General features: G+C 38.2%; 1 protein-coding gene across 4 annotated transcripts; it reads right to left on the bottom strand.

Annotated features, from left to right (window-relative positions):
• Window positions 1-1,157: 1,157 nt before the first annotated feature.
• On the bottom strand, window positions 1,158-12,751 carry LOC135102621 (proton channel OtopLc-like). Of its 4 annotated transcripts, none has more exons than XR_010269710.1 (6): window positions 12,396-12,583; window positions 9,907-10,068; window positions 9,319-9,465; window positions 6,217-6,378; window positions 5,632-5,778; window positions 1,158-3,073 (listed from the first exon to the last, which is right to left on the bottom strand). XR_010269710.1 is itself a non-coding variant. In XM_064007878.1 (6 exons), exons 5-6 carry the CDS (start codon window positions 5,761-5,763, stop codon window positions 2,924-2,926), a joined length of 282 nt encoding a protein of 93 aa, XP_063863948.1. In that variant the 5' UTR covers window positions 5,764-5,778; window positions 6,217-6,378; window positions 9,319-9,465; window positions 9,907-10,068; window positions 12,300-12,751; the 3' UTR covers window positions 1,158-2,923. The 4 variants fall into 4 exon arrangements, 1 of the variants encoding a protein (XP_063863948.1); XR_010269712.1 differs by lacking the exon at window positions 12,396-12,583 and adding an exon at window positions 12,094-12,246; XR_010269711.1 differs by lacking the exon at window positions 12,396-12,583 and adding an exon at window positions 12,008-12,024.
• Window positions 12,752-13,299: the final 548 nt, after the last annotated feature.

A 13,299-nucleotide genomic window follows, 5' to 3' on the forward strand; every position in this document is an offset into this window, starting at 1 on the left:
ACCTTCCCTGCCTTGAGGAACACCTTCACTTATGTCCTGCTATTGTCGTGCTATTGGCTAGATTTGAGCATTTTAACCTCGAATTCACATACACGTACATATTTATCTCTATCTCCTTGCAATAATTATAATAGTCTTCCTGGCTTAATTTTTGTTTATTCATTATTCCTTATGTGCTTATTAATTGTCATTTGTCTAATTCCCTATGTTTTAGTCTCGGTACTTTAGTTTTTTTTTTTTTTTTTTTTTTTTTTTTTTTTTTTTTTTTTACTTTCCGACTCTGGCCCTTGCAATGAAGGGGCTTAATTGTTTATTTACTGTTCCTTACGTGTTTATTGATTATATGTGAGCTATTTATTTGATATTCATGATTTTTTAAAACTACGTATTTCTTGATATGATAGTTTTATCTTTTCGTGTTTTCTGGCTTAAGTTTTGTTTATTATTCCTTGTTTGTGTTATTAGGTAAATAATAATTATTCGTCTTATTTCTCGTAGTTTAATGGAATTTTTAGCACTTTAATGAGTTCCTCACCAGTCATTTTATTCGAGTGAGAGAGAGAGAGAGAGAGAGAGAGAGAGAGAGAGAGAGAGAGAGAGAGAGAGAGAGAGAGAGAGAGAGAGTGTCTAAATGGATAAAAAAAAAAAATCAGTTACAGTATTTTATTTATATACAAGAAAATGCATGATAATAATAATAATAACAATAATAATAATAATAATAATAATAATATTTAAATACAAGGAAAATATGTAATAATAATAATAATAATAATAATAATAATAATAATAATAATATTTAAATACAAGGAAAATATGTAATAATAATAATAATAATAATAATAATAATAATAATAATAATATTTAAATACAAGGAAAATATGTAATAATAATAATAATAATAATAATAATAATATTTAAATACAAGGAAAATGTAATAATAATAATAATAATAATAATAATAATAATAATAATAATAATAATAATAATAATAATATTTAAATACAAGGAAAATATGTAATAATAATAATAATAATAATAATAATAATAATAATAATAATAATAATAATAATAATAATAACTGCTTTTATCTTACACAGATAAATAGTTTTTATAAATAGTTTATTGACCATAAACATTGTGTACATACACACAAAATTAAATAGAACAAGTAAAAATTTCAAAATGTAGTGAGTGACACACAGAAGACTGGTGACAAAACCTACTAAAGTCCATTAAATGATTGGCTGTCTCAAGTTTCCACATCATCAGTTGAACACACTGCTCCTTAGCACTCAGAGATGGACAAGCTTTTCATGGCTTGTGTCAATGGAGACAACACGTGTAGGGGATTTATTTGTTCTGTTTTTTCTCGTCCTACTCACTCTTCCTCTTGAGCCACGCCGGCTTCTTGTTATTCAGCACATGCTTGTGCTTCTTGAACACCGGTCTCATACTGGATAGAGACAGTAATGTATGGAGGTTTGACCATAACATCCCTACTACAGTGGCTCAGAGCCACACCATCACTTGTTGCTTGTCCACTAGTAAATAATGAAGACTGCAACCCTCATGCCAGCTACACTATACAAGTATTTACAAATTAATGGTTGGATTTTCAAAAGATCTCTGATACAAGAAAGCTTATAAATATTGTGAAAGCTTCTAGTCAATGTTATATCATTTGCTTCAACAGAGGAAGAATAATTCTACAAATGAGATTTTATCAGCATTAACTTAACCATGTCATTCTAAATTATTCTACCTAGTTTCCAGGGACTTCAGCAGTGAGTAGCTTAACCAGCACACAGGAAAGACAGTGGGAAATTAAGATATAACAGGGGTGGCCACAGGAAGTAGTCCAGCCATCTCCATACCCATGAATTTTGGTTTGTGTGCCATTGGGGTGAAATCAGAAAGTGATGCGCATACATTTTAGTAAGATTTAAGAAGAATACTGTGAGCTTTGCAGTGTTTTCTCCTTCAGTCAGCTGCATAAAAATGACATCTGGGAAAAAATATTGATCAGTCTTTTGAAAATCCAGCTTCACCTGAGTATTACATCATTAATTAACCTTGTGTGTAAGTTAGTGCAGTACTGTATAAGTGCTAAGGTCCAGAACCAAATATTTGTTATGCAAATATTTCTGGTAGCACTTTCCACACATGTTGCTCTATAAAAAAAATTAATGTATAATTTTGAGTGGTTTTGGTTGTGCTGTGTTAAGAGAAGTTAGTGCTTGACATCACAAGTTTTTTGGGGCAAGACTATTTGCATTAAGGAAGCCCCACATTGCTATTTTTAAAAGTAATAAATAATGTTTTAAAAATAAATGTTGCCACATGAAATTTCTGTATTTTCTTGCAGTGTACTAAAGACAGCATTGTAAAGCTCAGAATATCTTGAGGCAACTGTATTAAAAGAACAAAATCCATGACCACAATGTAATTCATAATTGCTAGTGAAGGCATATGAAGACACATCATTTACAAACTGTAATGCTTTTGACAAATGAAACTTTGCCAGAACAGACTGCCATAGAGGAGAGAATACAGGTGAAATTTACAAACCACACATCTGTGAACTCAAGCTTCATTCATTAAAGTAATCTGAGGGGAAATTCCAGATTCTTCTGTAGTAATGATATATATGCACACATCATAACAGTTACACACTTTTGATAACATGTAAAAGTGTTTTGTGGCAAAGTTAATGAAGGGTTTTAAAGCAAACTTCACAACTGTTCTTAATTTCATAACTGGGAAGACTAAGTAATAATATTTACAATACTCTGACAGCTAATTCAGACACACCACACTCATACTAGCATTCCTATAACTTGCTTAATACTCATGCTTGAGCTTGTAAGATCTTCCATATTTCACAGAGGCAGATGGTCACTTGAAAGCAATAGAAGCCATATCAAACACATATCAAAGCCAGTGGCATTGATATGATGGTCCAGGTCCAGATTCCATACAAGTTGAGCTGTGCTGGATGGGCATCTGCTCGTGATGTCTCAGAGGTGTTCATCGCCCACATAGCAAAATTGCACATCAACAAGAAGGTAACCTGAAAGTAAAGTTGAAATTAACTACATACGAGTATACTGTGGGATTGTGACTGTAAGTAGAAAATTAAAATGTGATTGGAGAAGGATAAAAGTTTTTAATTTGTTTCAGGCAAGGGTTAGGAAATAGTGTGTGTGTGTGTGTGTGTGTGTGTGTGTGTGTGTGTGTGTGTGTGTGTGTGTGTGTGTGTGTGTGTGGGTGTGTGTGTGTGTGTGGGTGTGGGTGTGGGTGTGTGTGTGGGTGTGGGTGTGTGTGTGGGTGTGGGTGTGTGTGTGGGTGTGTGGGTGGGTGCATGCGTGCGTGCGTGCGTGTGTGTGTGTGTGTGTGTGTGTGTGTGTGTGTGTGTGTGTGTGTGTGTGTGTGTGTGTGTGTGGTTTTTAAGTATGCTATAGAGGACACACTTATTCATTCACTACATCCCACAGACTTGCAATATGTCCCCATAGCATTAGTTACAGACAACATCCTCTTATATACAAGTCTGTGTCAACTTTCTCTGATGTACTCCAGTCCAGAGACCCACAACAGAGTAAGCATGGAGAAAAAAATAGAAGACACACAGAATGGATGAATAGAGATGCTGTGGTTTGTAAAAATATGGTGTAAGGTCTGTTGGCTTTGGTGGGAATGGTTTTCCAATCTTTCCTCTCTTGCACAACCATTTTGCTTCATAAACAGGCATCTCTCTTTCATCTTCCCACCAAACACTGCTATTCCACCTTATATTTATGTATTTGCATGCTTATCTTCTCAAATTGTTCCCCTTCCATTCTCTCCGCATGTCCGACTCTCTCCTTTCTGTGGTTGATCACTCACTCTGCTGTTCCTCCACATTCATGACTATATATGATGCACATGTGCTTTATAATCAATCAAATGTTTCACGTAGATGATGTTTTCATTCGCACACAGTTCCCCCTCCTCCCTGTTTCATTCATTGCCATTTTGCTCTCTCTCTCTCTCTCTCTCTCTCTCTCTCTCTCTCTCTCTCTCTCTCTCTCTCTCTCTCTCTCTCTCTCTCTCTCTCTCTCTCTCTCTCTCTCTCTCTCTCTCTCTCTCTCTCTCTCTCTCTCTCTCTGTGTGTGTGTGTGTGTGTGTGTGTGTGTGTGTGTGTGTGTGTGTGTGTGTGTGTGTGTGTGTGTGTGTGTGTGTGTAAGAGCTCAGAGCTCATGGTGACTGATCTTTGGGTAGGACTGAGGCCAATGACACACCACACACCGGGGCAGCGAAGCCACATCACCTCGGGTTACATCCTGTACCTCATTGCAGCTAGGTGAACTGGGGCTACACATTAAGAGGCTTGTCCATCTGCCTCACCGTGCCCGGGATTCGAACCTGGGCCTTCTTGGTTGTGAGCCGAGCGTGCTAACCACTACACTACGTGGTGTGTAAGTGTGTGTGTGTGTGTGTGTGTGTGTGTGTGTGTGTGTGTGTGTGTGTGTGTGTGTGTAATGATGCAGCTGGGAAGGTCGTCTTATGACAATTATTGATGAATGAAGGTAAAGGATGCGTGTCTATTACTTCTCTTTGTGTGTGTGTGTGTGTGTGTGTGTGTGTGTGTGTGTGTGTGTGTGTGTGTGTGTGTGTGTGTGTGTGTGTGTGTGTGTGTGTGTGTACATAACACACACACATACACACACATTTAAAAAGTAGTAATGACATGCGCATCCATTACCTTCATTTGTCAATAATTATCATAAGGCAACCTTCTCAGCTGCATCAGCGCACACACACACACACACACACACACACACACACACACACACACACACACACACACACACACACACACACACACACACAAACATAACTGACTGTCTTCAGCCTCTCTCTCACCGCCGCAATGTTGCATATCTAGCTGTCTTCTACCGCTATTTTCATGCTAACTGCTCTTCTGATCTTGCTAACTGCATGCCTCCCCTCCTTCCATGGCCTCACTGCACAAGATTTTCTTCTTTCTCTCACCCCTATTCTGTCCACTTCTCTAAAGCAAGAGTTAACAAGTATTCTCAATCATTCATCCCTTTCTCTGGTAAACTCTGGAACTCCCTGCCTGCTTCTGTATTTCCACCTTCCTATGACTTGAATTCCTTCAAGAGGGAGGTTTCAAGACACTTATTCATCAACTTTTGACCACTGCTTTGACCCTTTTTATGGGACTGCCATTTCAGTGGGCATATTTTTTTTATTGGATTTTTGTTGCCCTTGGCCAGTGTCACTCATACATAAAACACACACACACACACACACACACACAAATTATATTAGAAATTATTAGAAATTAGATAAGTTACCACTCACGAGCCTACGTGACGCCATGTATGTGAGCAACGCATGTTTTTAAGCATCTGGAGCAAAGTGGTTAAAGGAAAACTTTTTGACTTGAAATGTAATTAGATTCATCGGTTATCTTTTCTGGCTGACATTGCTTTTGGAAGGTGGCACTTAAAAGATATGTGAATGCTGTATCTAGATATAAACAAACATTCACAAATACTCATTCCATTATGTGTCTGTCATTAGGCCCTGAAATAAACAACAAATTAAGTGAGAAGTTACCATTTCCCTTCCTGGTTTGCGCTCCAGTTGCTCTGAGTTGTAGCAGCAGTGACGTGTGGCACCCAGGATGAAGGTGGTCTGCAGGGTGGTCTGTGTCAGGGGGATGATGGCAGACAACAGCAGCAGCACCATGACAGCTCAAGCATCCTGTTGAAATTATCACTTTTTAAATGGTGAAAAGTGAAGGAAAAACCTGTCTCCATGGAATGTGGAAGTACACAACAACAACTCTCAAAGATTTCTTGCAATAATAAGTCATCATTCATTGTATCCTTTCTTGTTGGCCACAAGATTATCATACAAATTTTCCAGACATCTGCAAATTGGTATCTCTAGCTGTTATTAAATATGATATTAAGTTTGATGAATGTATTTATTTCATTTTACATGAAAGTTGTTGATTGCAAAAAAAAAATAATAACCAAAATATATTTTGACTTTTACTTTACAATGCCTTAACTGTTTGCTTTTAAAAAATTATGTAGATTTATTTTCTCATTTTAAAACTTATAGTCTAGACAACTAACTGGTCTTAAATTTTTCTGATATACAAATAAAGTAAGAAAGAGAGCACATTTCACTAACACTCAAGGTGAAGTGTCCACCAATGATGGTGAAGGAGGTACACATGTAAACTCCAGTCTGACCAATGACCAACACAATTTGTCCAGCTGCATGTCTCCATCGGGCACAAACTCCACCTCCCGCATCTGTGTCATGCCCACCACCACCGTCACCGTGGCAACACTGAAAAGTGGAATCTTATCATTCACACCGTTACAAAAAATGTACTCCCATATATATATATATATATATATATATATATATATATATATATATATATATATATATATATATATATATATATATATATATATATATATGGATTACTATTCCCAACATTAAAAATTCTTTAGCTAATCTTACTTTGATATTTTGCATCCAATATTAACTACAATTTTTTCCTATGATATTTTCCAACTACATTTAAAGCCTTTCACTGTGAAACAAAACAATTAGCAGCATCAGAAGCAATGCATGCTCCTTTATAACCATCTACAAGATGTAAAGTTGGCATTTTGCAATTTCTTCCCAGTTCTAACACTGGATGTGGCTGTAGAACAAATAAAGATGTCTTGAGAGTGACTGGATAATTAAAATCCCCCATAATTATGCAATTATTAACGCAACAAATGTCTGCAATGAGGTCATAAAGTTTTTTTGTCCGTAGCAGGTGACTGGACTAGAGGATGATAGACGAGACCTAATGTTATTTTACAAGATTTATTTTCTACCTGGATGAAAGTGACGTCTATATTAACAATGGTTGGGGTTGGCTGTAAATGAGGACCAAGATTACCTTCCCTATGCTAATGTGTTAGTTTTCATATTTATTGAGAGAGAGAGAGAGAGAGAGAGAGAGAGAGAGAGAGAGAGAGAGAGAGAGAGAGAGAGAGAGAGAGAGAGAGAGAGAGAGAGAGAGAGAGAGAGAGAGAGAGAGAGAGAGAGAGAGAGAGAGAGAGAGAGAGAGAGAGAGAGAGAGAGAGAGAGAGAGAGAGAGAGAGAGAGATTGATTTCCATGTGAGAGTGTGGTTTTTAAGTATGCTATAGAGGACACACTTATTCATTCACTACACCCCACAAACTTGCAATGTCCCCATAGCATAGTTACAGACAACATCCTCTCATATATAAGTCTGTGTCAATCTTTCTCTGATGTACTCCAGCCCAGAGACCCACAACAGCATTAAGAGTGGAGAGAGAGAGAGAAGAGAAGACACACAGAATGGATGAATAGAGATGCTGTGGTTTGTAAAAATATGGTGTAAGGTCTGTTGGCTTTGGTGGGAATGGTTTTCCAATCATTCCTCTCTTGCACAACCATTTTGCTTCATAAACAGACATCTCTCTTTCATCTTCCCACCAAACACTGTTATTCCACCTTACATTTATATATTTGCATGCTTATCTTCTCAAATTGTTCCCCTTCCATTCTCTCCGCATGTCCAACTCTCTCCTCCTTTCTGTGGTTGATCACTCACTCCGCTGTTCCTCCACATTCATGACTATATATGATGCACATGTGCTTTATAATCAATCAAATGTTTCACGTAGATGATGTTTTCATTCACACACAGTTCCCCCTCCTCCCTGTTTCATTCATTGCCATTTTGCTCTCTCTCTCTCTCTCTCTCTCTCTCTCTCTCTCTGTGTGTGTGTGTGTGTGTGTGTGTGTGTGTGTGTGTGTGTGTGTGTGTGTGTGTGTGTGTGTGTGTGTGTGTGTGTGTGTGTGTGTGTGTGTGTGTGTAAGAGCTCAGAGCTCATGGTGACTGATCTTTGGGTAGGACTGAGGCCAATGACACACCACACACTGGGGCAGCGAAGTCACATCACCTCGGGTTACCTCCTGTACCTCGTTGCAGCTAGGTGAACTGGGGCTACACATTAAGAGGCTTGTCCATCTGCCTCACCGTGCCCGGGATTCGAACCTGGGCCTTCTTGGTTGTGAGCCGAGCGTGCTAACCACTACACTACGTGGTGTGTAAGTGTGTGTGTGTGTGTGTGTAATGATGCAGCTTGGAAGGTCGTCTTATGACAATTATTGATGAATGAAGGTAAAGGATGCGTGTCTATTACTTCTCTTTGTGTGTGTGTGTGTGTGTGTGTGTACATAACACACACACACATACACACACACTTATAAAAGTAGTAATGACATGCGCATCTATTACCTTCATTTGTCAATAATTATCATAAGGCAACCTTCTCAGCTGCATCAGCGCACACACACACACACACACACACACACACACACACACACACACACACACACACACACACACACACACACACACACACACACACACACACACAAACATAACTCACTGTCTTCAGCCTCTCTCTCACCGGCGCAATGTTGCATCTCTAGCTGTCTTCTACCGCTATTTTCATGCTAACTGCTCTTCTGATCTTGCTAACTGCATGCCTCCCCTCCTTCCACGGCCTCGCTGCACAAGATTTTCTTCTTTCTCTCACCCCTATTCTGTCCACTTCTCTAATGCAAGAGTTAACAAGTATTCTCAATCATTCATCCCATTCTCTGGTAAACTCTGGAACTCCCTGCCTGCTTCTGTATTTCCACCTTCCTATGACTTGAATTCCTTCAAGAGGGAGGTTTCAAGACACTTATTCATCAACTTTTGACCACTGCTTTGACCCTTTTATGGGACTGCCATTTCAGTGGGCATATTTTTTTATTGGATTTTTGTTGCCCTTGGCCAGTGTCACTCATACATAAAACACACACACACACACACACACACACACACACACACACACACACACACACACACACACACACACACACACACACACACACACACAGAAATTATATTAGAAATTATTAGAAATTAGATAAGTTACCACTCACGAGCCTACGTGACACCATGTATGTGAGCAACGCATGTTTTTAAGCATCTGGAGCAAAGTGGTTAAAGGAAAACTTTTTGACTTGAAATGTAATTAGATTCATCAGTTATTTTTCTGGCTGACATTGTTTTTGGAAGGTGGCACTTAAAAGATATGTGAATGCTGTATCTAGATATAAACAAACATTCACAAATACTCATTCCATTATGTGTCTGTCATTAGGCCCTCAAATAAACAACAAATTAAGTGAGGAGTTACCATCTCCCTTCCTGGCTTGCGCTCCAGTTGCTCTGAGTTGTAGCAGCAGTGACGTGTGGCACCCAGGATGAAGGTGGTCTGCAGGGTGGTCTGTGTCAGGGTGATGATGGCAGACAGCAGCAGCAGCACCGTGACAGCTCAAGCATCCTGTTGAAATTATCACATTTTTAAATGCTGAAAAGTGAAGGAAAAACCTGTCTCCATGGAATGTGGAAGTACACAACAACAACTCTCAAAGATTTCTTACAATAATAAGTCATCATTCATTGTATCCTTTTTTGTTGGCCACAAGATTATCATACAAATTTTCCATAGACATCTGCAAATTGGTACTTCTAGCTGTTATTAAATATGATATTAAGTTTGATAAATGTATTTATTTCATTATACATGAAAGTAATTGATTGCAAAAAAAAAATAATAACCAAAATATATTTTGACTTTTACTTTACAATGCCTTAACTGTTTGCTTTTAAAAAAATATGTAGATTTATTTTTTCATTTTAAAACTTATAGTCTAGACAACTAACTGGCCTTAAATTTTTCTGATATACAAATAAAGTAAGAAAGAGAGCACATTTCACTAACACTCATGGTGAAGTGTCCACCAATGATGGTGAAGGAGGTACACATGTAAACTCCAGTCTGACCAATGACCAACACAATTTGTCCAGCTGCATGTCTCTATCGGGCACAAACTCCACCTCCCGCATCTGTATCATGCCCACCACCACCGTCACCGTGGCAACACTGAAAAATGGAATCTTATCATTCACACTGTTACAAAAAATATACTCCCATATATATATATATATATATATATATATATATATATATATATATATATATATATATATATATATATATATATATATATATATATATATATATATATATATATATATATATATATATATATATATATATATATATATAAATGGATTACTATTCCCAACGTTAAAAATTCTTTAGCTAATCTTACTTTGATATTTTGCATCCAATATTAACTACAATTTTTTCCTATGACATTTTCCAACTACACTTAAAGCCTTTCACTGTGAAACAAAACAATTAGAAGCATCAGAAGCAATGCATGCAGTCTCCTTTATAACCATCTACAAGACGTAGAGTTGGCATTGAAAAAGAATACATTTTGCAATTTCTTCCCAGTTCTAAGACTGGATGTGGCTGTAGAACGAATAAAGATGTCTTGAGAGTGACTGGATAATTAAAATCCCCCATAATTATGCAATTATTAACGCAACAAATGTCCGCAATAAGGTCATAAAGTTTTTTTGTCCGTAGCAGGTGACTGGACTAGAGGATGATAGACGAGACCTAATGTTATTTTACAATATTTATTTTCTAACTGGATGAAAGTGATGTCTATATTAGCAATGGTTGGGGTCGGGAGTAAATGAGGATGAAGATTGGCTTCCCTATGTTAAGGTGTTAGTTTTCATATTTATTGAGAGAGAGAGAGAGAGAGAGAGAGAGAGAGAGAGAGAGAGAGAGAGAGAGAGAATCAAGCCATTTGAAGTACATTTTTAGTCCCTTTATTTACACCATATTGCCTCTCTCTCAATAAATATGAAAACTAACACATTAACATAGGGAAGCTAATTTTAAAGACTCCTTAAATGAAACAGTAGTCTGACCCCCCTCTGCTCTCTCTCTCTCTCTCTCTCTCTCAGGTGGAGTTGGCAAGGTACCACCTCCGCCCCTGCCAATGTCTCTCATGACTTCAAGACGCCTCACTGTAACCTAACTTAATCTCACCTCACCTAAACTAACCTAACCTCAACTAACGTAATCTAACCAAACCTCACCTCACCTAACCTAACCAAACCTCACCTCACCTAATTTAACCAAACCTCACCTCACCTAACCTAACCTAACCTCACCTAACATAATCTAACCAAACCTCACCTAACCTAACCTCACCTCCTCTCATCTAACCTAATAATTCCTCACCTAATCTAACTTAATTTCTTCACTTATGCTAGTTTAACCTAATGCAACCTTTGCTAACTCAATTACCTTAACTAACCTAATTAATCTGCTATAACTTAACATGATCTAACGTAACCTATGTCATCCAAATCTTACTTTAATCTAATCTAATCTAACCTATGCAAGTTAATGTAAATTCATCTAATATAACCTAAACTATGCTAGTCTAACCTATCCTTAACTTACCTAACCTAACACACTATCTTAACCTAACCTAACCTTACTTAGCCTTACAATCTAATACACTTCAACTTACATAGCCTAACCTACTAACTTAAAATACTAACTAATACTAATACTAACTTAATACTAACTTAAAACCTTCCTATGCTTATATCACTTCTATATCCTCCTCCTCCTCCTCCTCCTCTTCCTCTTCCCTAACACAGTGACTCAGCGAAGCCAAGAAAACACGTAATTTCTGAATACTATCTTTAAGAGGTTCACCCAGTCAGCCCTCTTCCTCCTCCTCCTCTTTCCTGACCCCCATCCTCCCTTCTTTACTCACGTGTCTCTCCCTCCCTACACACACACACACACACACACACACACACAGAGCGGGTCTCACAATGGTAATACACACATACATACGGACACTGACCCACCACACACACCCAGTCACCCACACCCACCCACATACATGTACACACGGACGCACACAGCCTGTCACCCTTACGTCAAACAGATTACACCCTTCTTCTCCCTGTCACTCATCCATCACACATCCCAGTCTCTCTCTCATCTTCTACTCTGTTAAATAACCAGTTAACACTCCTAGACTCCCTAGCCGGCGGGTTACTCTCACTAGGACCATATGACTAAAAATACGTCACATGGCCCGGTCAGAGAGAGCTAGCCTGGTCTGCCTACGCGAATCGAAAGCGTTTATTTGGGTACGGTTTAAAGGGACGAAGGTTTAAAGGGACAGTCTCTGCGTGAGTGTGTTTGGTCAAATGCTGAATACTCACGCCTGGTTCATTATACAGCCACATGGTCAGGCACAGATCACTCCTCCACGACACACACATAAACAAACACACAAAAACACTAACTAGTAACTGTACCTTTAGTTTCGTCTGCTCTCAAAATATTCCTCCATTACTAATGTAACCCACATTCCCTAGTGGTATACTTTCCTCGGAACACCCATATTTTTAAGAGCTTTTTATCCACCATATATGTCTCGGTTAACTCTCATCTTGGCTGGAAATTAAACTATATTGTATCAGTGTGGCCATCTTGAGGTCCCGGATGAAATGGCGAGCTGGGATTGGCTGTTCACGACCCGTTGTCATGGTGATGGTGGATGCCATTCACTTGACAGCTCATATTTTCTCGCTATTGAAAGGAGTTTATTAGAGCGTAACTGAAGCGTGTAAAGGCATCATTCCGCACTATACTATTAAGATATTGTAGTTCTGAAGTGTTCCTAGGGTTAGTAGGCTTGGATAAGGAGTATAACACAATTTAGATGGTGTGAAGAGCGGATGTTTTCGCGCGAAATTCAAAAAATTCCAGCCTCTGATATGATTACCTATGACTTAAGATATTGTAGTAAGAAAGTATCTGTGGGGTTAATAAGCTTGGGTAAAGAGTATAGGGGAATTTAAAGGACGTTTAAGAGACGGAGTGTGAGGAGAAGGTGTGTCAGCGCGATTCAAGTAATTCAAACCTGTCTGAGTTGATTCCACAGAAGACTCTTAAGATATTATATTGCTGAAGTGTTCCTAGGGTTATTAAGATTGGGTAAAGAGTATAAGGGAATTTAAGGAATGGATAAGGGAGGGAGTGGAGCGATTTGATGTCATACAGACCAAAACAGAGGGGTTTTATCTTGTAAAGGGGACAGTTCTGTTTTCTTGACCGAGTGACGAGGAAGAAGAAAAAAAATAAGAGACATCAGCCACTGAACCACAGGGAGAGGAGTGAAGGTCCTTTCTCACTGTTCCCTATATAAGACACCATACA

The sequence above is a fragment of the Scylla paramamosain genome, chromosome 8, assembly GCF_035594125.1.
Source record: "Scylla paramamosain isolate STU-SP2022 chromosome 8, ASM3559412v1, whole genome shotgun sequence".
NCBI classification, from domain to species: domain Eukaryota; kingdom Metazoa; phylum Arthropoda; class Malacostraca; order Decapoda; family Portunidae; genus Scylla; species Scylla paramamosain.

Excerpts from the sequence above, each read along its gene's own strand:
- LOC135102621 (XM_064007878.1), bottom strand. The coding sequence starts at position 5,763 with ATGGTGCTGCTGCTGTTGTCTGCCATCATCCCCCTGACACAGACCACC. Across the intron at positions 3,074-5,631 it reads GCAAACCAGGAAGGGAAATG|GTTACCTTCTTGTTGATGTG; the intron begins GTAACTTCTCAC and ends CTTTACTTTCAG.